The following is a 21,886-nucleotide window of genomic DNA, read 5'->3' as shown; positions in this document are numbered from 1 at the left end:
ACGGGGAAGGGGGGTGGGGGGGTCGTGGGGGTCGCCAGGGGGAACGCGGGTCGGCTGGGGGGCGGTCGGAGGTTCTTGGGGGGGGACGGTCGTTGGGGGGGAGGGGGGTTTGCGTCGAGGGCAGGAGGGCCTGGGATCCCTTCTGCCCGTAATGTAGTGCGGGGTGGGGTTAGGGGGTCGCCGTGGCCAGGAGGGTTTGGGCTCCCTTCTGGCCCGATATTGTCGGGAAGTCGGCGGTCCTTCGGGGTGGGGGTGCGAGTGGTCCTGCCGGGGGGGGGGGATGTATCGGACGTCGGGGAGTCGGCCGGGCAAGAGGGCTTGGGCTCCCTCTTGCTCCGATCGTGGATGCGGGTGCGGGTGGGAGCGCGTGCGAGCGGTCGTTCGGGGTGGGGGTGCGAGTGGTCCTGCCGGGGGGGGGGGATGTATCGGACGTCGGGGAGTCGGCCGGGCAAGAGGGCTTGGGCTCCCTCTTGCTCCGATCGTGGATGCGGGTGCGGGTGGGAGCGCGTGCGAGCGGTCGTTCGGGGTGGGGGTGCGAGTGGTCCTGCCGGGGGGGGGGGGGATGTATCGGACGTCGGGGAGTCGGCCGGGCAAGAGGGCTTGGGCTCCCTCTTGCTCCGATCGTGGATGCGGGTGCGGGTGGGAGCGCGTGCGAGTGGTCGTTCGGGGTGGGGGTGCGAGTGGTCCTGCTGGGGGGGTGAATCGGGCGTCGGGCGGGGTGGGAACTATGTTTTAAAACTTTTGTATACCGCGCTCACGCATATAACGCGCGAGGGGTATGCGCGGTAGGTAAAAACGCGTATAACGCGCGCGTTATATGCGTGAAAATACGGTACTTCTCTTGTCTGAATGTTTTTTCTTATTCCATGTCAGTTTTGTTGTGTATTGTTTATATGTTGTCACAGATTGTAAAAAGGTGGTTGGACTAAATGAAACTTTGATCTTCTTAAAATCTAATTTACTGTGTTTCCCTGAAAATAAGACAGAGTTTTATATTAATTTGTGCTCCCAAAAAATGCACTAGGGCTTATTTTGGGGGAAACACGGTATCTACCCTTGACACTTGCCATGTTTAGGCCAGGATACCCTGTGTACCAGAGCATGACACCAAAAAGCCTTCAAAGACTACCTCCAGAACCACACTATCACTTACCTGCCAGTAGTAATGGCATTTCACACATCACATTATTTTCCAACAAAATGCATACTGAAAATGAGTGTCCTCACTAGAATAGGAACCATATCCTCAGCAAGAAAACACTGTACCGTGTTAGACCTATCCCTCCTTTCCATCCCTTTGTGCACTAGAACCCCACTGACCCTCCCACCGTGAACCTTACATACCTCCGAAGCCTTCCCTCTGCCAAGTCACTGAAATTCTGTAATTTCATCCAACTTGTTTGATACAGAATAAATTCAAATAGCATTAACTTAGCAAAAGAGTAAAAGTAATTGTTTGCTTCTTTTCTTTAGGCTTTTACTGTGATTGCCGTTTTAATACAATGAGATTTTCACTGGCAACGACTGCTTTGCGGCCTTCCCTCTGCTGTATCACTTATTATTTATATTGTATTAATATTATTTTGTTTTAATTTGTAATGATTTTTTTAAAATTTCAATAAAAATTTATAGAAAGTTTCATCTGCCATTTGGATACTCAGTCTTCCAATTTCCTAAGGTCTGCCTGCAATTTTTCACAATCTGCATGTGCTTTAACAACTTGGAATTGGTTTAGTGTCATCTGCAAATTTAATCACCTCACTCATCGGTCCAATTTCAAGATCATTTATAAATAAGTTAAATAGCAAACTTTGTGATCAATCTTTTTCTTAAACATGGCCCTGGCATTTAAAACATCAATCACTATTCAAATACTGGTGCCAAAAACCTGAGTACAGAGGTGCTTGCCATCATTAAAGTGAAAGCCAGCATTTTTGTGGTCCTAGGTTAATTGGATATGGCCAAAATGTAGTTTTTGTCTGTGCTTGTGTTTAATGAAGAAGTCACTGTGAAGCCTAAGGCTTTTGAACATCACCTCAATATTTTGATATATGTCCAGACAGATATTACTATTTAAATAGAAAATGGGGAAATAAGAAGCTTAAGATCTGATTGTTTTCCATACTCATTAGTCTAATTTTGTTGGATCATTTTCCTAGTTATAGCTTTTCTCAGTTTATATGGCCTGTTGTCAACACTACAAAAGGGCAAGCCAGGAACAAGAGAGAAAGAAGAAAATGCCTCTAGGCAGTGAAGTTGTTGATAAATATTTATACCATGTATCACACAGATATGGCAAACATGAATTTCCCTTGAAAAAGGCAGCAATTTGGAAACATGTTCATGCTGAGTCATTAAATGGAACTCCTGTGCAGAGTTCTTTCTCTTCCTCAAGCCTCCGATTCTTATCTTTTTCTATAATTTTTTTGCATATGAAGAATAACATCAGAATAATTATCCCATTGATGAGGATGTTAATGTCATAGCTCTGCTTAATCAATGCACCCAAGAGGCAGGCAGAGCCCTGAAGTCTCAATACATGGTTGAGACGATGGTGCAGGGTTAAGGGATTTAGATTTGGTAGGAACTGGTTTACCTTCTAGGAAAGGGAGAGCCTATTCTGAAAGGATGGACTACACCTTAAACAGAATGGAACCAGGCTGCTGACGTTTTAAAAAGAGGTAGAACAATTTTTAAACTAAGATGATGGGGGTTGGGGGAGGGAGAAAGCCGACAATCGCCCAGGAGCAGATGGTTCAGTGTGTAGAATCCTTGAAGGATACTGTTGAATCACAACATTTAGGAAGTCCCAAAAGAGAGGTTTCAAAAATGGTGAGTGCTTAAGAGGGAAGCAGAGTAAAGATGTTAAATTATATCCCTGTCATCTTCTCATCAGCCTATAGATACAAGGAAAAAAATATAATTTGAAGTGTGTGTATACAAATGCTAGATGTCTAAAAATTAAGTAGGAGAGTTAGAATATATAGCACTGAATGATGAGGTAGATATAAGAGGCATCTCAGAGACCTGGTGGAAGGAGGGCAATCAATGGGACACTGTGTTACCTTGGTACAAATTATATCACAATGATAGAGTATATCAAATGTGGTTGGGGGCACTAGAGCCCAGATTCTGTACAGAAAGCCCTGTCTCAGAAGCCGATGGGCATCCTATATAGAACTGGGCCTAAGGCCGCCTAAAATAAACCCGATTCTGTAACCAACGTCTGTGTTACAGACGCCAGTTAGACAATCGGGTTTTTGTAGACTCGGCCGCTATACTTATCACGGCAAGGGATCTCCCTGCTGCGATAAGTATAGCGACCACGACTGTGACTGCTAGTTCCCCTCGAGTGAATGAGGCAGGAGGGATGCCCAATCTCTCCTGCCCAGAAGACCCCCAACCCCCCTTAAGATCGCCGGCAGGAGGGTACCCAATCCCTCCTGCTGGAAGACCCCCCTACCCCCGAAGATCACCGGCAGGTGGTATCCCAACCCCTCCTGCCGGAAGACCCCCCCACCCCATGACAGTTGCCGGCAGGAAGGAGCCCAACCCCTCCTGCTGGAAGACCCCCACCCACCAAAGAATGCTGGCAGGATGGAGCCCAACCTCTCCTGCCAGAAGACACCCCCCCCCCCCGCTGACCCCCCAGGCCCCCCTCCACTAACCTTAAAAGTTGGCCAGCAGGATGGGTCTTTCTACCATCTGGCCGGCAGGCCCACCTCCATCAAAAAAACTCCACAAATAATATACAAAAGAGCAGTGATTTAAAATTGGGGAAAAATTCATATCAAAGTCTCTCAAAACATCCAAAAATGCAATGGAATGTAGGACGTAGTGTGGGAGGTAACTGCATTGGGTCCACAGGAAAACAATGATCATAATATCATCAAATTTGAGCTGATAGCTGGAGTGATGTCACTAAAGAAATCTACTGTAGTGGCATTTAATTTTTGCAAGGGTGATTACAATAAAATGAGGAAAATGGTTAAAAAGAAGCTAGAAGTGTCTGTGGCATAGGTCAGTAGTGTAAACCAAGAATGGATGTTCAAAAATGTTCACTCCTTTCTGCCTTGAAGGTGCCCACTCACCCCCCCCCCCAAAGAAAAAGGCAGGAGGGATGCCCACTCCCTTCTGCCACTGGAGTGCCCACTTCCCCTTCTCCAGGCCCCCATACCTTGAGGTTGGGAGCAGGAGGTACTGAAAACACCTCCTGCTCCTCTGCGATGACACTGGGCCTTAGACCCCAACCCCAATACATCATGTGATGCACAGGGAGGGGACTAAGGCCCTGATTGGCTCAGACACTTCGGGCTCCTCCCTTGGGATGGGTCTGAGGCATCTGAGCCAATCAGGAACTTCCTTAAGAAGGAGCCTAAGGAAGTCCCTGATTGGCCAAAATAAATGGCCAATCAGGGACTTCCGTAGGCTTCTTCCTCAATGACACTGGGCCTTAAGCCCCTCCCTGGTGCATCATGTGATGCACAGGGAGGGGCCTAAAGAAGTCCCTGATTGGCCATTTGTTTTGGCCAGTATCGCAGGAGCCATACCAAATATCGATTTAAAATAGATACAAGAAAACTTAAACAAAACTCTTGCCTCCATTGGTAACCAATGTAGTTTTTGATAATAGGGAGTAATATGTTCTCATTTTTTCAAACTGCTGAATTTTGAATAACTCGAAGTCTTTTCAAGGTTTTCTTGTATGTTCCCAAATAAATAATATTTACCTTACAATGTTATATATATGAATAATTCTTGCACATTTCCTTGGGATGGGTCTGAGGCATCTGAGCCAATCAGGAACTTCCTTAGGAAGCCTAAGGAAGTCCCTGATTGGCCAAAATAAATGGCCAATCAGGGACTTCCGTAGGCTTCTTCCTCAATGACACTGGGCCTTAAGCCCCTCCCTGGTGCATCATGTGATGCACAGGGAGGGGCCTAAAGAAGTCCCTGATTGGCCATTTGTTTTGGCCAATCAGGGACTTCCATAGGCTCCTTCCTAAGGAAGTCCCTGATTGGCTCAGGGAAGTCTTTCCGGGCAGGAGGGAGTAGGCATCCCTCCTGCCATTTTTTTCTGGGAGCAGGCAAGCACCTTCAGGGCAGAAGGGAGTGGTCATCCCTCCTGCCATCTGTTTAGGGTTCGGGGTGGGGGGGACAGTGGCTCAGGAGTGATAGCACTGGGGGTGGGCTTTTTTAATGAGACAGATGGCGCGCAGAACATCTGTTCCATTAAAAAAAAAAACAGAAGCCCTGATAGCAGTGATAGGAGGCTGCTTCCCCTGTCACTACTGTTAGGGCTCTGCATTGTGTCAATCGCTCAATGAGCAATTGAGTCAGTGGATTTGCATGCAAATGATTTGCACCTCTGTGCAAATCATTTGCATGCAAACTTAATAGTGAATCAATCTCTGTTGGAAAATCGGCCAGAGAATCGGCCAACAGCGATTGAGTTGCTATCGTTAGTGAATCTAGCCCCATGTTAGCTGTTTAATATAGGAATTAGCAAGTGCCGTTAATGCAGCTATTAACATATGGCAATTCACACATTAAAAATATAACACATCTTAGTAAAAAGTGGTCTGAATGGTATACAGGAATACTGCATATGAACTTCATAAAATAAATAAAATGCAGTTTGTAGCAAAATTGATAATTACTGTAGTTTTACATATATAACATGCACACACATATAACACATACAGATTGTGTGTCTATGTAAAAATAAACTGGCATAATGTGCCCATTAGTGCTGCTCGATTCAGGAAAAAAATTTCGATTTGATTCAGCCTATTGAATTGGTTTTCGATTCGATTCGATTTTCCTGCCCAATTGGGTGTTTTTTTTCAAACATCCTGGCGGGTTTATTTTACAGCCTCTTCACCCTCTTCAAATTCTCTGATGTCAGAGGAGGGGTGGGACCGTGACGGAGGAAACAGCTCCGAAGCGGTACTAAGATTTCTAGCACCGCAATCTTGTTTGCAGGCTGTTCCTGGAAGGTAAACAGTGCGGGGAGATCGGGGGGGGGGAAGCGGGAGGCCAGGGGGGGAAGTCGACAGCAGCACTTCCCGACTGACCCTCCCCCCTCGCCCTCTAAAGCAGGTGCGGCAGCTGCCGCTCCTGCTTTAGGTGGGGAGGGAGGGAGGGAGAGTCAGGTGAATCAGGAAGCCGATTTTTTTTTGTTTTGAACCGATTCAAATCGATTCACCCGAAGTGAATCGGTGAACCGATTCGAATCGTGAATTGGGCAGCACTAGTGCCCATGCATATAACGCCACACTAGAGCAGTTTATTTTAATAAGATGTGCTAAGTACAAAATTAACATCTTTTTGAGGGATTTTCTCTTTAGGTTCTTGTAAGCATTATTACTGCATAATAATTGCAAAATAAACCTAAAAAGAAAAAGCCTTAAAAACAAACATGCCAATTTTGCAATTAATGTGACTTAGTAAAAATACACTGGTATAGTGTGCACAAGCATATAGAATACAGGGAATGCACACAGTTTGTAAAAACACATATAACATGTGTTATATGCATGAAAATATGGTACTGGGAAAATTTAGAATAACTTAAATGTGTTTGTTTCTCCTTCATTTATAGGTTCAACATGGGAAAAAGCATTCAGACAGATTGGTTTTGAAAGGTAGGCAATGAAGTCATTTCTTTGTACATTTGTTCAGTTTGAAAATATAAGAAAAAAGATGTGCATTACAAACAGCATATGCAAAATATTTTTGATCTGAAAGTGTCTGAGTAATAAATAAGTAAAAAGAAATTTCAGGAAAAGAAATGAAAACTGTTCTGCCAAGTTATCATGGCAGTGACTAACCTGGGGTAGCTCAGTACCATACCTTAGTCAATCTTGTGGAATATGTCTAGTGCTGCTTACATACAGCCTCGCAAACATCTTTATTCTGCTATCCCAGGGATATCGGGCCGCAAAGCTGCAGTCTGATACTTCTAGGCACTTTTGAGCTAGCCAGGGAAGCATGGCCTTCCCCTGACACCCCTCCAATTCAGAACCCCCTACCCCAGCAGTACCCCAAATCTGATCCTCATTCAGAAGTTCCCCAAACTGAATCCCCCCACCTGGAAGCTCCCCCTCCCCCCACCCACATTAAAATCTCCCATCTGAAAACATCCCCAAATAAAGTTTTTCCACTTGGAAGGTCTCTCCCAACCCCCACCCCCCAACCCCGCGGTCTATCTTCCATTTTTCCAGAAGTCTAGAATTGCTGGCACTTGGTTTGATGATGCCAGTGACTCCTAATAATAGTCTCATGGTATTACTGCTAGTGGTAAAGTTGCCATATAAGGGACAAACCTCCTCTTATATTAGGGTTACCAGATGATGGGAGTTCAGGCAGTTTTCTTAACTTACTACTTTTGTCCAGGGAAATTGGACATCTAGTAACCCTACAGAAGCTCACACACCTATCAGGAAACCCCACCCCCACCCATCGAGATCCAGTGCTTGCTCTCTGTTCTCGTTCCCAGCAGTGCCGCTCTAACTCTTCAGGTTGCCGGCAGCATGAGTAAAGTAAATATGTTGCTTTCAGTGACCTGGGTCAGCTGCAGGAAGAGAAGTGCGGGTGGGAGGAGGCAGCCGGTCAGCCGAGATAAACACCCATGGGAGGGAGGGAGGCACGAATTTGAGATGCAGAACGAAGAGAAGGATGATGATGAGCATGTTGGGACACAGAAGGGAGGAGGAGGGTTGCGTTTGGTAAGGAAGGGAGGAAGAGGGAGCACATTGGCACAGGAAGGGAGAAGCAGGACTCTGGTTTGTAAATATGAGTTGGACGTAGGTCGGATGTTCTTAACCCCGGGACTGCCTGTATATGCATAGTTTCAATCTGATTCAGGCCTGCAAAAAACAAAAAAATGTGTTTTTTTCAGAGAAGCATTACCATTATCAGTGTTTGGTGTTGGATAAATTTGAACAATTGCTTTCTTGGATTATATGAAGAGTCCCTGAGGCTGACTCGTTTAAGCTGAAACATGGACCATGTTGGGTTTTATTTACTTAGTAAACATAATTTGGATATTTGATCATCTTGTCCACTGTATTGGTTTCAGCAGCTCTTCAGCAGTTGGTTTGGTTGCTTGTCCCAGACCTTTCTACCACTCTTCCTTTATTGGTGAACAGAGACAATACATTAGCCTCCTCATTTTATAATCTTACGCACAAATTTTTGTGCTTAGCATTTAATCTTGTGCTCACAGGTTATAGAATAATATCAGTTACGTTCACAACTTCATTGATAAATTAAGTGCTAATTAGCACTAACTACCAATAATTGAATATAATTGGTGCTAATTGTCACAAATTTGCAGTTATATGTATAACTGCATTGTCATAATTCTGTATTCTTAGCACAGAAATCCTTTAGGACACACCTACTAGAAGGGCATGGATATGGAAGTGTCTTGATGGGTCAGGGGTGTGGCTATTAAGGTTATAGAACTTACATATTAAGGTTATAGAGCAGGGGTGTCCAACCTGTGGCCCGAGGGCCGCAAACGGCCCCGTGAAGTATTTTATATGGCCCCGGGTGTTTACTGTCTTGCCAGCTCCCTCCTCTGTCTTGCTGCAGTGTTGGCGTGTTTGTGCGGCCCCAGAAACATTTTTTTTTCGGCCAGTGCGGCCCAGGGAAGACAAAAGGTTGGTCACCCCTGTTATAGAGCATTTAGTTGCATGCCCAATTGCAACATTTGTGGGGGGGAAGTTAACAGCGTGGACTACTTTAAGATGGGTTATTTTAGCACAGGGTCACATTTAGTACACTACACTAAAATAGCATGACTCGTGGTAAAATAACCCATGTTCATAACTTCCCTTCTTAGTTATGGACACTTACATTACTCATTGACATGGTCTAAGCGGCTGCGCCTAAATGTTGCTTTGTAAATCCCAACTTGCACTAGTATTCTATAAGGACAATTATGCACATAATTGCCAACATAGAATTTGGATTTAGCGTGCAGCATCCCCAGTTCCTAACTGTAAGCGACCTGTACTGAATTAGCCCCATACTGTATTGCAAGTCATAGATACACTTAGGGCTCCTTTTACTAAGGTGCGCTAGCGTTTGTAGCGCACGCTAAAGATTAGCGCGCACTAACCCTGCGCTACACGAAAAATACTAACGCAAGTTCTATGGAGGCATTAGCATGTAGCGCGCGCAGCAATGTAGCGCACGCTAAAACCGCTAGCGCACTTTAGTAAAAGGAGCAATTAATGATACCTACTGAGGTTCTGTTTACTTTTCTGTTTCATCTGCCGCACTAAATTAACACATAGTAATAATAATAATTTATTCTTGTATACCGCCAAAGCCATAATAGTTTGAGGCGGTTTACAATAAGAAGTACCGGACAATCAGTAAAAAAAAAAAATGCAATACAAATCAGAAATACATACAAGATAAAAACATAAAAAAATTAAAACAGTGAGTCATTAGGTTACAAATTGATCAAACAACTGTGATTTTACTAATTTTCTAAAAGTAAAATAAGATGGAGCACGCATAATAATATTACCCAACCAGTCATTCAATTTGCCTGCCCGAAATGCAAGAGTTCTATCTAGAAATCTTTTAAAGCGACAAGCATTTACTGTTGGGTAAGCAAACATATGGATTCTGCATTTAGGTCTGTTAAAACGGTCTAGAAAAAAATGAGAGACCAGATACGCAGGAGCCATACCAAATATCGATTTAAAATAGATACAAGAAAACTTAAACAAAACTCTTGCCTCCATTGGTAACCAATATAGTTTTTGATAATAGGGAGTAATATGTTCTCATTTTTTCAAACTGCTGAATTTTGAATAACTCGAAGTCTTTTCAAGGTTTTCTTGTATGTTCCCAAATAAATAATATTTACCTTACAATGTTATGTATATGAATAATTCTTGCACATTTCCCACTCCATTCTGCACTTGTCAGTTAATGCAGAAATTAGTATTCACTAAGTGCCAAGCCGCTGTGATAACTGTTAATGCAAGCAGGTGCTAACAGCAAGCACCAGTTCCAGAGTTAACTGCTTTGTGCACAAAAGAGGGCTTCAGTGTGGCACAATGATTTATTATTTGAAGAAAGTGCCAGAAAACATAAGACAGGATCTCAAGAACATTTTAAGTTCCTTTCTTTTGTGTAAACTACACTGAAACTAAAGGTTCAACTAATGAATTATACAAGTGACTGAAGTTTCGTAGACTATAATAAAAAAAAATGGAATAAGTCCACAATTTCTCTTGGCTCTAGAGAACATGTCAAGTGAAGCTTAATCACCAGCTTACAGTTATGCCGACTGATACTCTCCATGTATAACCACAGCATTCATTTCAAGCTTGTGATTTGCTTTCTGGGGATGCCAGTAAATTAATTTAAAGCATATGGATAGTCTAGATTGCTGACTATATCAAATTTCTTGCTTCTTTGTTTAATTCCTTCTTCTTTGGGTACTATTCCCAGGATCATTTTTGGTTACATCCCCTCCCCCCCTTTTTTTACAAAACCGCGGTAGCGGCTGCTTCACCGCAGATGTTCCGATGCCCCTTAAATCCCTATGGGCGTCAAAGCGATTACTGCGGCTTTGTAATAGGATCCCTTAGTTTGATCTTTCCTCTTGTTGAAAAAAAAAAAAAAAAAGACATGGAACCTTTATTATCCCAGGACAAGCAGGCAGCATATTCTCACACAAGGGTGATGTCACCGACGGAGCCCCGGCACGGACCACTTCAAAAGTGCATCGGCACTTTAAGTCTTTAGAAAGTTTGCAATAGCCCGCACCGCGCATGCGCAAGTGCCTTCTCACCTGACATGGGCGCGCAGTCCCTCAGTTAAGATAAGCCAGCTAAGAAGCCAACCAGCGAAGGTGGGTGGGTTGTGAGAATATCTGCCTGCTGTCCCTGGATAACACCTGTTACAGTAAGTAACTGTGCTTTATCCCAGGACAAGCAGGCAGCATATTCTCACACATGGGTGACCTCCAAGCTAACCAGAAAGGGATGCTGGGAGCATTGGCCTTTAAGAAAATAAATTTTGTAATACTGACTGGCCGAAATGCCCATCCCGTGTACTGTAATGTAAATGTGCTAACTGATTAATGCAGAAATGTCTTCTCTGCCCCAGACACGCCCTCTCCCAGAAAATTTTTTAAAAAATTTTTTAGTGCATAGTTTGCATGCACACATTCAGAACTTACCACGAGATGTATCGGTGTATCATGCAGTAATCCTTTTTAAGCTGCGGTAAGCATGTGCTAGTACTTAATGCAGTTTAATAAAATGAGCCCTGAGTGTGGTGTCCTCTAGTAATTCTTCTTAAAGCATTTTTAATCGCTGACTTAACTATATAATATTATATTATTCCTTTTCCCTAAATTTGTTTTTAACATCTTCCTTTTTGGTTTCCTGCTGTCTTAAGCAGATTCATATACAAGTTCCTATATTTAATCCAGCCTACATCTTTACGGCCTTACTGAGCAGTACTTGGCTACCCAGATACAAAAAAAAGAAAAGGCCAGATCAAAATATAAAAATGCCAATCATGATAAAAATCATCATCCTTATAAAACTTATTATATTTGGTTACTGATCCCAATGTTTTGGGAGAGATGCTCACTTGAGAAACACGACAAATTGGCAACACCTCTTAAAAAGGTGAAAGGAAACCTTAGCGTGTTGATGTGGGTCACAGCTTCTCTCTGTTACAGTACGCTCAATATTGGCTCCCAAATATCATAACAAAATGTGCTGCGTTTATTTTTTGTAATTTGTATTGGAAAAATATCACCCTCTTTTACTAAGCTGCGGTGGAGGTTTCTACCATAGCCTGGAGTGCTAAATGTTCCGATGCTCATAGAATTCCTATGTTATAGTGATAATGTAAATGGCTATACAATAACTCGAATCACATGAAGCAATATAGTATTATTTCACTTCCAGTCTTCTTCTGTAGAAATATGTCTTACCATACCATGAGAAACTCAAGGATGGTAAAGATCCTCAGAGGGTCAAACTACCCAAATGGTTCACGTGAAACAAATCACTGAACCCGATCTTCATAGGATCATAGGTACATTTTTAGTTGCTTTATAATTTTCAACATTTCTTTTTAACACCTTTTTTTCGATTTGTTTCACGTGAACTATTTGGGTACTTTGACCCTCTGAGGATCTTTACCATCCTTGAGTTTCTCATAGAAATTCCTATGAGCATCACAACAGCACCTGAGCATGTAACACTCTGGGCTGCGGTAGAAACCTCTACCTCAGCTTAGTTAAAGAGGGTCTATAAGTTTATTTTATAGGTCAATACAATACCGGGTCTTGTAGTCCACAATTCTCTACAAGGAATCTATGCTGCATACAATAAGACTTTGTATTCTTGAGTTACGATATTGCATCAGTTCATGTGTTATTTAAGTGATGAGGTAATGGGTAGGAAGGTAGTTATAGGGAAAAGACATATGTTTTTAATACTTTTCTGAAGATGGCATTATTCCTCTTAAAAAGAGCATGTTTTTGCCCCATGAGGTGGTAATTCTAAAAAATAGGATTTTTACATGCATAAATATTTTGATTACTAGCATATATACATGTCAACACATTGGCATATGTGCTGGATAAGTGCTTAAGTGCTATTTTATAAAGCACAGGTGTCAAAGTCGGTCCTCAAGGGCCAGAATCCAGTCGGGTTTTCAGGATTTCCCCAATGAATCTGCATAAGATCTATTTGCATGCACTGCTTTCAATGCATATTCATTGGGGAAATCCAGAAAACCCGACTGGATTCCGGCCCTCGAGGAGGGACTTTCACACCCCTGTTATAAAACAATAGGGTGTAGTTTGCAGGCAGGTATACACATGGGCAGAGTGGAAAGTTTCACGTGTAACTTATGGCATACTGTACAAGTTGAGGCAAGAAAAAGTAACTCCCTAGAGTTTTGGGGTGTTTTCTCACCAACCACTTTGAAGTTCAATGAGAAATTTTATGTAAGCACTTAAGAACATAAGAATAGCCTTACTGAGTCAGACCAATGGTCCATCAAGCCCGGCAGCCCATTCTCCCGGTGACCAATCTAGGTCACTAGTACCTGGCCAAATCCCAAGGAGTAGCAACATTCAATCCAATCCAGGGCAAGCAGTGTCTTCCCCCATATCTTTCTTAATAACAGACTATGGACTTTTCCTCCAGGAAATTGTCCAAACCTCTCTTAAAACCAGCAACACTATCTGCTTACCACAACCTCTGTCAATGCGTTCCAGAGCTTAACTTTCCGCAGTAAAAAAAAAAAATTTCCTCCTACTGTTTTTGAAAGTATTTCCCTGTTCGAGTTCAATTTATTTAATATACCGCAAATATAAAAGCAGAAGGCAAATCTAAGCGGTTTACAATAAAAAATTAAAATAACCTCCCCCCAACAAATTAAATAGGGTAAGAACAAAAGGAAGACAAAACGCAAAGAAAAACAATTGAGAACATGGGGAAGGAGGGAATAGGGGATTACAATAGAAATAAAAAGATTGGGGAAAGGGATGAACAGTGTGGTAAGGGAGGAAACAAAGTATTTAATTTTGCCCATACACAAGACTTACTTGAACTTATGGCTAAAGTACAAGTTTAAATATCCTATAGAGAACTATAAACGATCTCAAGCGCTCACAGGCTAAAAGTCTGATGTATATTTCAAACTAATGACCCTATCGTGAGCTATCATTGATCTTATGTGTTCTCTATTTCTCAAATTTTTTTATTTTAAATAGTTTTTTAATATATATTTTTTTATAAAGCAGTTTAAATTTTTTATAAATCAGTTTCAACTGTTATACTGGTCTTCGAATGTATCTCTTTTTAAGAATAAACTCTATGAAGGATTTAACTTCATGAATATAGGGTACTTAGCTTCACAGCTTAGCTTCACAGCTTCACCCTGGTATGTGAAGCTAAGCTGTGAAGCTAAGTACCCTATATTCATGAAGTTAAATCCTTCATAGAGTTTATTCTTAAAAAGAGATACATACATTCGAAGACCAGTATAACAGTTGAAACTGATTTATAAAAAATTTAAACTGCTTTATAAAAAAATATATATTAAAAAACTATTTAAAATAAAAAAATTTGAGAAATAGAGAACACATAAGATCAATGATAGCTCACGATAGGGTCATTAGTTTGAAATATACATCAGACTTTTAGCCTGTGAGCGCTTGAGATCGTTTATAGTTCTCTATAGGATATTTAAACTTGTACTTTAGCCATAAGTTCAAGTAAGTCTTGTGTATGTTACAGAAATTTTAGGAGTATTAGTATTTTAATTTTGCCCACACATAAGAAAAGTAGCCATCAGGAGGAAGTAAAATAAGAGCTAAAGGCCAAAGAGAAGTAGTATGCCTTTAATTGTACCTTGAAGGTTACAAATGATTTCTCTGAACGAAGGTAAAAAGACAAAGAATTCCTGAGAGTAGGAGCAATAACACAGAATGAAGAGTTCCTATGGAAATCCAGGAAAAGTTGTCTAAATGAGGGAATGACTAATAACTGCTGTTGTGAGGAGCGTAAAGTTCTTTGAAGCGAGTATGGGACCAGAAAACTATATAAAAACGAAGGAAGACCACTCAATACAATCTGTTGAGCAAGGATATTATATTTAAAGGGGATGCACTATGACACTGGAAGCACGTGTTCTGATTTTAGAAGTGGTGAGATATGATCGAACTTGGAGCAGTGATGGGGTAACTTCATCGAATGTCCCCTAGGGCTTCTTTTACAAAGATGCGTTAGGGCTTTAACGTGCAGAATAGCGCGCGCTAAAATGCCACATGTGCTAGCCGTTACCGCCTCCTCTTGAGCAGATGGTAGTTTTTCAGTTAGCGCACACTATAGTGCACGCTAATCTGGTGGGTGCGCTAAAAACACTAGTGCACCTTTGTAAAGAAGCCCCTAGTCTTTGTAATTTTTGATGGATTGAAAAATCGATCCACTTGTACCCATTTTGGTCCACTCAGGATTTTGTAGACTTCATATCTCCCTTCAACCGTTCCTTTTCCAAGCTGAAGAGCGCTAACGTTTTTAGTCTTTCCTCATATGAGAGGAGTTCCATCCCCATTATCATCTTGGTCGCTCTTCTTTGAACCTTTTCTAGCGCAACTATATCTTTCTTGAGATAAGGAGACCAGAATTGAACACAATACTCCATATGAGGTACTACTACTATTTATTATTTCTATAGCACTGAAAGGCATATGCAGCGCTATACATTTTAACATACAATAGACGGTTCCTGCTCAGAAGAGCTACAATCTAATTTAGACAGAATATTTCGGGGTTGGGGAGATTATGGTAAGGAAATGATACAGTGGGAATAGGTATCCGATACCAGTGAGTGGGAGTTGGAGTTGAAAACAGATTCAAAAAAGTGAGATTTTAGTTTGGATTTGAATGCTGCTAGGGAGAGAGCATGACATATTGATTCAGGCAGCCTGTTCCAAGCATACGGTGCCGCAAGAAAGAAGGGACAAAGTCTGGAGTTGGCAGTGGAAGAGAAGGGTATAGATAAGAGGGGCTTGCTTGATGAATGGAGATCACAGGGAGGAGCATAGGGGGAGATAAGTGAAGAGAGATATTGGGGGGCTTCAGAGCGAATGCACTTGTAAGTTAGCAAGAGGAGTTTAAATTGTATTCGGAGATGGACAGTGAGCCAATGAAGCGACTTGAGGAGAGGGGTAATGTAAGAATAGCGGCTCTCATGGAATATGAGTCGTGCAGCAAAATTTTGAACGGATTGAAGAGGCGAGAGATGGGCACACAGGAGGCCTGAGAGAAGTACGTTGCAGTAGTCTAAGTGCGAGGTGACGAGAGCATGGACAAGGGTTTTGGTCGTGTGTTCAGAGAGAAGAGGACAGATTTTGGTAATATTATAGAGGAGGAAGCGACAGGATTTGGCGATTTGTTGGAACTGAGCATAGAAGGAGAGAGAGGAGTCAAAGATCACCCCAAGGTTGCAAGCCAATGAGACAGGGAGGAGGATAGTGTTATCCACTGAAATAAAGAATGGTGGGAGGGAGGAGGTGAGTTTAGGCGGAAAGATAAGGAGTTCAGTTTTAGCCTTATTCAGTTTGAGATGGTGGTGAGACATCCAAGCGGCAATGTCAGACAAGCAGACTGGAGTGATACAGGGTCATTATTACATTTTTAGTTTTGTTAACCATCCCTTTTTAATAATTCCTAGCATCCTTTTTGCTTTTTTGGCCACCGCTGCACACTGTTCAGAAGTTTCGTCATATTATCTTATGACACCCAGATCCTTTTCTTGGGCACTAACCCTTAAGGTGGACCCTAGCATCCGATAACTACGATTCAGGTTATTCTTCCCAATGTGCATCACTTTGCATTTGTCTACATTAAATTTCATCTGCCACTTGGTCACCCAGTCTTCCAATTTCCTAAGGTCTGCCTGCAATTTTTCACAATCCGCATGTATTTTAACAACTTTGAACAGTTTAGTGTCATTTGCAAATTTAATCACCTCACTCGTTATTCCAGTTTCCAGATCATTTATTAATAAAGAAAATAGCACCAGTCCCTGAGGCACTCACCTGTTTACTCTCCTCCATTGAGAAAAATTACCATTTAACCTTACCCTCTCTTTTTTTTTTTATGATTTTTATTGATTGATAATGCAGCCAAGAGCACAGCAAGAAAAATTAGCTGTTCCATAGAGTCCACTGCACAACTTGCTGTTATATCCTTGCTTTCCGTGGGTATTTTGTTGATGGGCTTGACCTTGTTGATTTATTCTGAATGTTTACTGTTACCGTTCTTGGATTGATTGCACTGTTTTTGTATCTATAATGAAAGTGGGTAATAAATATTACTCTATAGAAACTCCACTCTTTTAGCTGAGAGCACTAACCCCCGGAAGAAAAAGCCTCAGGTTTTATTTTAGGTAGAGCTTGAAAACTCAAACCTCATCCACCTACATCATTGGCTAAAAAAACTTCCGTAGGGGGTGTGCAAGTATCACAGTTAATGCAAGGCTGAAACAGCTATTGCCTCTAAGTCATAAGGAATTTAAGTGATATTTAAATAGAAGCCTTTTTCCATTCTTATAAGGATGTTTTTTGGCTCTAATACCCTCTTTTACTTCACCTTTTAACCACACCTGCTCTCCTTTCCACCTTTGCTGATACATGGACTACATCTGGTCTGGGCTTCCATGATGGTATTTTTAAATAACATCCAAGCCTAGTTTACAGTCCTCACAACTGATCCTTTTAGCTTCTTTTTAACCATTTTCCTCATTTTATCTAATTACCTTATGCTATGTTGATGTTTCTGACATTTTACTGTTTCTACCTAGCAATTTGTTTGTTAAAAATGTTTGAGCTCCAGCACAATAAAATAATATCATTTAAACAATACAATTAATAATAGGGCTCATTTTCAAAAGAGATAAAGGTCCAAAAAGTGGCATAAAGAGGCAAATGGATATTTTTCTCACTAAACCCTTCCAATTTGCTATTTTCAAAACTTATTTTCTAGATGGAAATCTATGCTATTGATCAGTATTTTGTCTAATTCTGAAGGGGGCATGCTAGAGACATGTTTCCTTGAGCTCGGTGAGTGCAGCTTTGGTTGGAGCTTTTGATATGTTTCCAACATTGTTCCCCAGACAAATGTCTATGTCACTGTGATGTCATTACCAGTTAAACCATTTATATTCCGCTATTGCTAACAAATAGCTCATAGCTGGTACTCCTTTTTACGAGGGGCGCAGAAAAGTTCTCAGCCTAACCAACTTCCTAAATCTGGCCTTATTTTGCCACTGTAGCTGAAAAGAGTGTTATTTTAGTTTTGCAAAGTGCCAATTTGCAGACTCTAATGGAATAAACTAAAATAACACTATTTTCAGTTACAGTTGCAAAGTAACATCAGATTTAGGAAGTTGGTTCAGCTGAGAACATTTCAGGTATTTCAGATAATGGTAGTTTTATTAGTGCAAACATTTTTTTTTTTTATTTTTTAATTCTTTATTGATTTTCAAACTACAAATGCGCCATAAATGAATCACATATATGTACATTGTATAATAAGCAAAACAAACTTTCAAATATGGCCATACAATGCTCTATTTTATATTTCTTCACAGTAAATATATAATAAAATAACTCCACACTTCCTTCTTTGATGTTTAGATATGATATAGACTCCTAAAGACTCCTTAAAGTCATACACATATCTAGCTCTGTTTCTCTATGTCATAGATTCCTCACATCTTGCAATATAATCTTTTAACTTAACCGGATCATCATATTGTACTGTATGGTTATCGTGAGTCACCTTCATACACGCAGGGTAATAAAGGCCATACCTTGCCCCCAACTGCTGTAATTGGGGCCATAATAATAAAAATTGCTTCCTCTTATCTGCCATTTTCTTTGAAAAATCTGGCACAAACAAGAGATTGGATTCTTTATACTCCACCTTCTTCTTTTCCTTAGCCAACCGCAAAATCTCTAATGTATGCTGAAAACGGATTACGTTAAATATATGTGCCTGCTCTATTTCCAGTGGGTGTTTTGCTGAAATAGAGAATAACTTTGGCAGTAAATTTTCAAGGAAGGTGACACAGTTTTTCCCCTCCGATCCCTCAGCCAAACCTAGGATTCTAACATTACATTGACGTGAATGATTTTCATAAGCCTCCATAAGTTTTTGCAGGTCCTTTATCTCTCTTTGATCCTTCCTGCACTGTCTCTGTTCAATTTCCGTTTTCTCTATAAGAGACTCCGACTGATCCACACGCCGGTTTGACACCTCCATCTGCTTGGTTAAATTAAAGATCTCTCTTATAGCTGTCATATTGTCAGCATTTTCCTTCAACAGCAATCTGATAGCCTGAAGCTCCTCAAGAATATCCACAGACTCTACCCCCTCTGCCGGTAAGGGAACTTGAGCAGGTATTACCAGGTCTGCTTTCAGTCTCTTCACTTTACCCTCCGCAGAGAAAGCATTTTCTAACTTTGTTTGCTTAGAGGAAGCCATTTCAATTCTTTCTCACCTTTATTTTTAAAATAATTTGCTTATTTAAAAAATAAATATTTAAAAAAAACTGCTGAGTGTGAGGAGCTCTTCAATCAGCCAACCGTTGCGTTGCAAAGCCCCCCCTCCCAGTATTTACATTTTTTATTGTGCAAAAATCTCTGGGAGGTCATGCTAAAAAGTCTGTAACTGCAATATTTAAAGATAATCTCATTCCACTTGGCACATAAACATAGAGAGTAACAACAGATAAAACTTTAAAATTTCACATTAAAATTCCAAGCAGTTGCTGAGGAAACATAAAAAAAAAATCTCTAGGGGTACTTTTATTGTTGTTTTGTTTTACTTCACCTTATACTATATGCATGTCTGTAATATAAGCACACATCACAAAATGAAAAGAAAAAGCACCCAAGGCCTTCAAATATGAGACAACCAAGCTTCTTTATATTGATGGACGCAATATGGGCCATGTTTTGGTGTAACCGCCTGTGTCAAGGATCTGCACAAAGGAATAAATATATATATAAATATCTGACAGGTGATAAATGATATCCAAAAAAGTATAAATATTTTTAATTAAATATTTTAATTTTACAATCATTGTGAAACAAAACAAAATCTCTATAGATTTAGGATTGAAAAAATAAGAAAACAAATATTTTAAAAAATGTACAAATATTATCAGGTATTAGACCTAATATTACGCAATATTCGTCTTCATAGTATATAATCTGTGATATCTGCACTGAATTTCTCCTCTCCTGTAAGCCAAAAAAGTATCTTTACATGGTGCCTTCTTTGTTAAAATCAATGTTAAAACCAAAGTAAAATGATATTATACTCGTCGGGTTGCCTCTGTAAAACTTTAAAAGTGTGATAGTGCTTTATGGTTGTTTTGAGATATATATTCCTACATTGATTTTATAACCACTGTAGATTTAGTTTTAAATTTATTGCTGTTTTTCTATATAACAAAATGATGATATCTTAGGATGACCGGCTGTCTTTCTATACTTGATAGTATATAATCAGTAACTATAAATACTAATTAACGGTTACATTGTTTTTAAATGCTTTTACATCGCCTCATTAGGATGATCATTGTTTACTGTGTACAGTTTTATTACGGTATAGTCAAGAGACTTATGACATGTTATATTCTGTTTCATAGCACACCATCTATTATCCATTTCTTATTTCTTCCAATTTGGCTATGATATATATTTATGATTATTTTTAAAGTATATATTTATGATGATTTTATCTCTACGTTTATATGCCTTCTTCTATGTCTTTTGATAGTTACTTGTCCAAGGCTCTTTTTCCTTTTGATAAATTTCCCTTTTTATCAAAAGTGGTACGTATTATATTATATATATTTACATTCTTTTATACATATATAATTTTTCCCCTTTTCTCCCCTTTTTTTCTCTTCTTACCTTCTCATATGTACATTCTAGTTTTTGATTTTTTGACTCAATAGAGTCTTTTATTAAACATATATATTAAATATGAATGTTAATTTAAAATTATCCATCATATTATTGCTTTATTGTTCTATATATATCTTATCTTCCTTCCTTTCTCATATCTTGTCTTTATTTTTTATTATCTATTTTATTGAAATATTTGGACCACTATAGTATTTAATATACTGATATATTGTATTTTTTAATTATGTAATTTATTAAATATGTTGGTTTTTAATGTTGTATTTGTACCTATTAGGACCCCTGACGAAGGTTAGTCCGAAACACGGACCGTGTTGGGTCCCTTACCTGGTAAAAGGTTTTTAATCAAAAGATTTACTTGTCACAATAAAGACTGCCTTCATCGTGTACAAAACCTGCAGTTTTTGGTTTGTTTGTTCCAAATATTATCAGGAAAATGTGTCAAAGTGCAATATTCTCATATACAATAGTGCTTGTGTTTACTAAGAGTAACAGTAAATGACAGCAGTTAAAGACCTATGTAGTCCATCTAGTCTACCTAACAGTCTATTATTTTTTTTTGATATTTCTGCCATAGAAGTCAGCCTGGCACTGTCATTAGGTTCCAGCTACTGGCGTTGCTGTCCAAGCTCACTCCAGCCTTTCTAAACCATCCCAAAGTACTGTACTTCCCGTTGAAGCCCTCCCCAGCCCATCCCAATTATACAGACACAAATGTATGCAAATTGCAAAAAATTGAAATGTGAAACAAAGGGAAAAGTAAACCAAGAGTGACAAATACAATATACAAAACTTACATCCAATATAAAATAGGCAGAACGAGTGACGTATAAATAACATATTTACATAATCATGATCACAAGCATAACATTATTTTTTTTTCTGTATATATTACAAAAATGTGTGTCTATTTTTATCAACCATTTTAATTCCTTTGTTCTTGGATTAGAGTCCAAAAAAAGCACATACTATAAAGCAAGGTCTTGTAATGAAATAAATCAATGAAAGTAAAATCTTAGGAAAATGATACAAAGTGATTTGTAATTATGACAATCCATAATAAATAAACACTGAATTTTACTAAACTACAGAAGAGCTTCTTACCATGGGCCAGTGAGGTAAATGCTCTGTTGCTCATCGGAATTGAACAAGCATCAGAGCATTTACCTCGCTGGCCCACAGTAAGAAGCTCTTCTGTGTTTTAGTAAAAGGAGCCCAAAATGTTTATGATACACCTGCTGTAATATAAACAGACTACAATTAATCAGATCATACAGCTAGAAATTAAAACCTAAAACTAAAGTTAAAAAACAATAAACATCTTATGATTAGTTCAGTGATACTAAAATATTAATTTGCAAATGATATTAAAAACCA

The 21,886-nt window shown here is 39.9% G+C and overlaps 1 protein-coding gene across 5 annotated transcripts in view; it reads left to right on the top strand.

Annotated features, from left to right (window-relative positions):
* Positions 1-21,886, top strand: part of PIEZO2 (piezo type mechanosensitive ion channel component 2) — a 760,979-nt gene that overhangs the window by 291,872 nt on the left and 447,221 nt on the right. For all 5 annotated transcript variants that reach the window (XM_033934096.1, XM_033934094.1, XM_033934095.1 and 2 more), the window contains exon 4: positions 6,605-6,647. In XM_033934096.1, the coding sequence (XP_033789987.1) occupies positions 6,605-6,647 (43 nt within the window). The remainder of the gene's footprint in view (positions 1-6,604; positions 6,648-21,886) is intronic.

This window comes from Geotrypetes seraphini, chromosome 2, assembly GCF_902459505.1.
Source record: "Geotrypetes seraphini chromosome 2, aGeoSer1.1, whole genome shotgun sequence".
Taxonomy (NCBI): domain Eukaryota; kingdom Metazoa; phylum Chordata; class Amphibia; order Gymnophiona; family Dermophiidae; genus Geotrypetes; species Geotrypetes seraphini.
The sequence above is the reverse complement of the archived record's forward strand: the minus strand, read 5'-3'. Positions and strand labels throughout refer to the sequence as shown.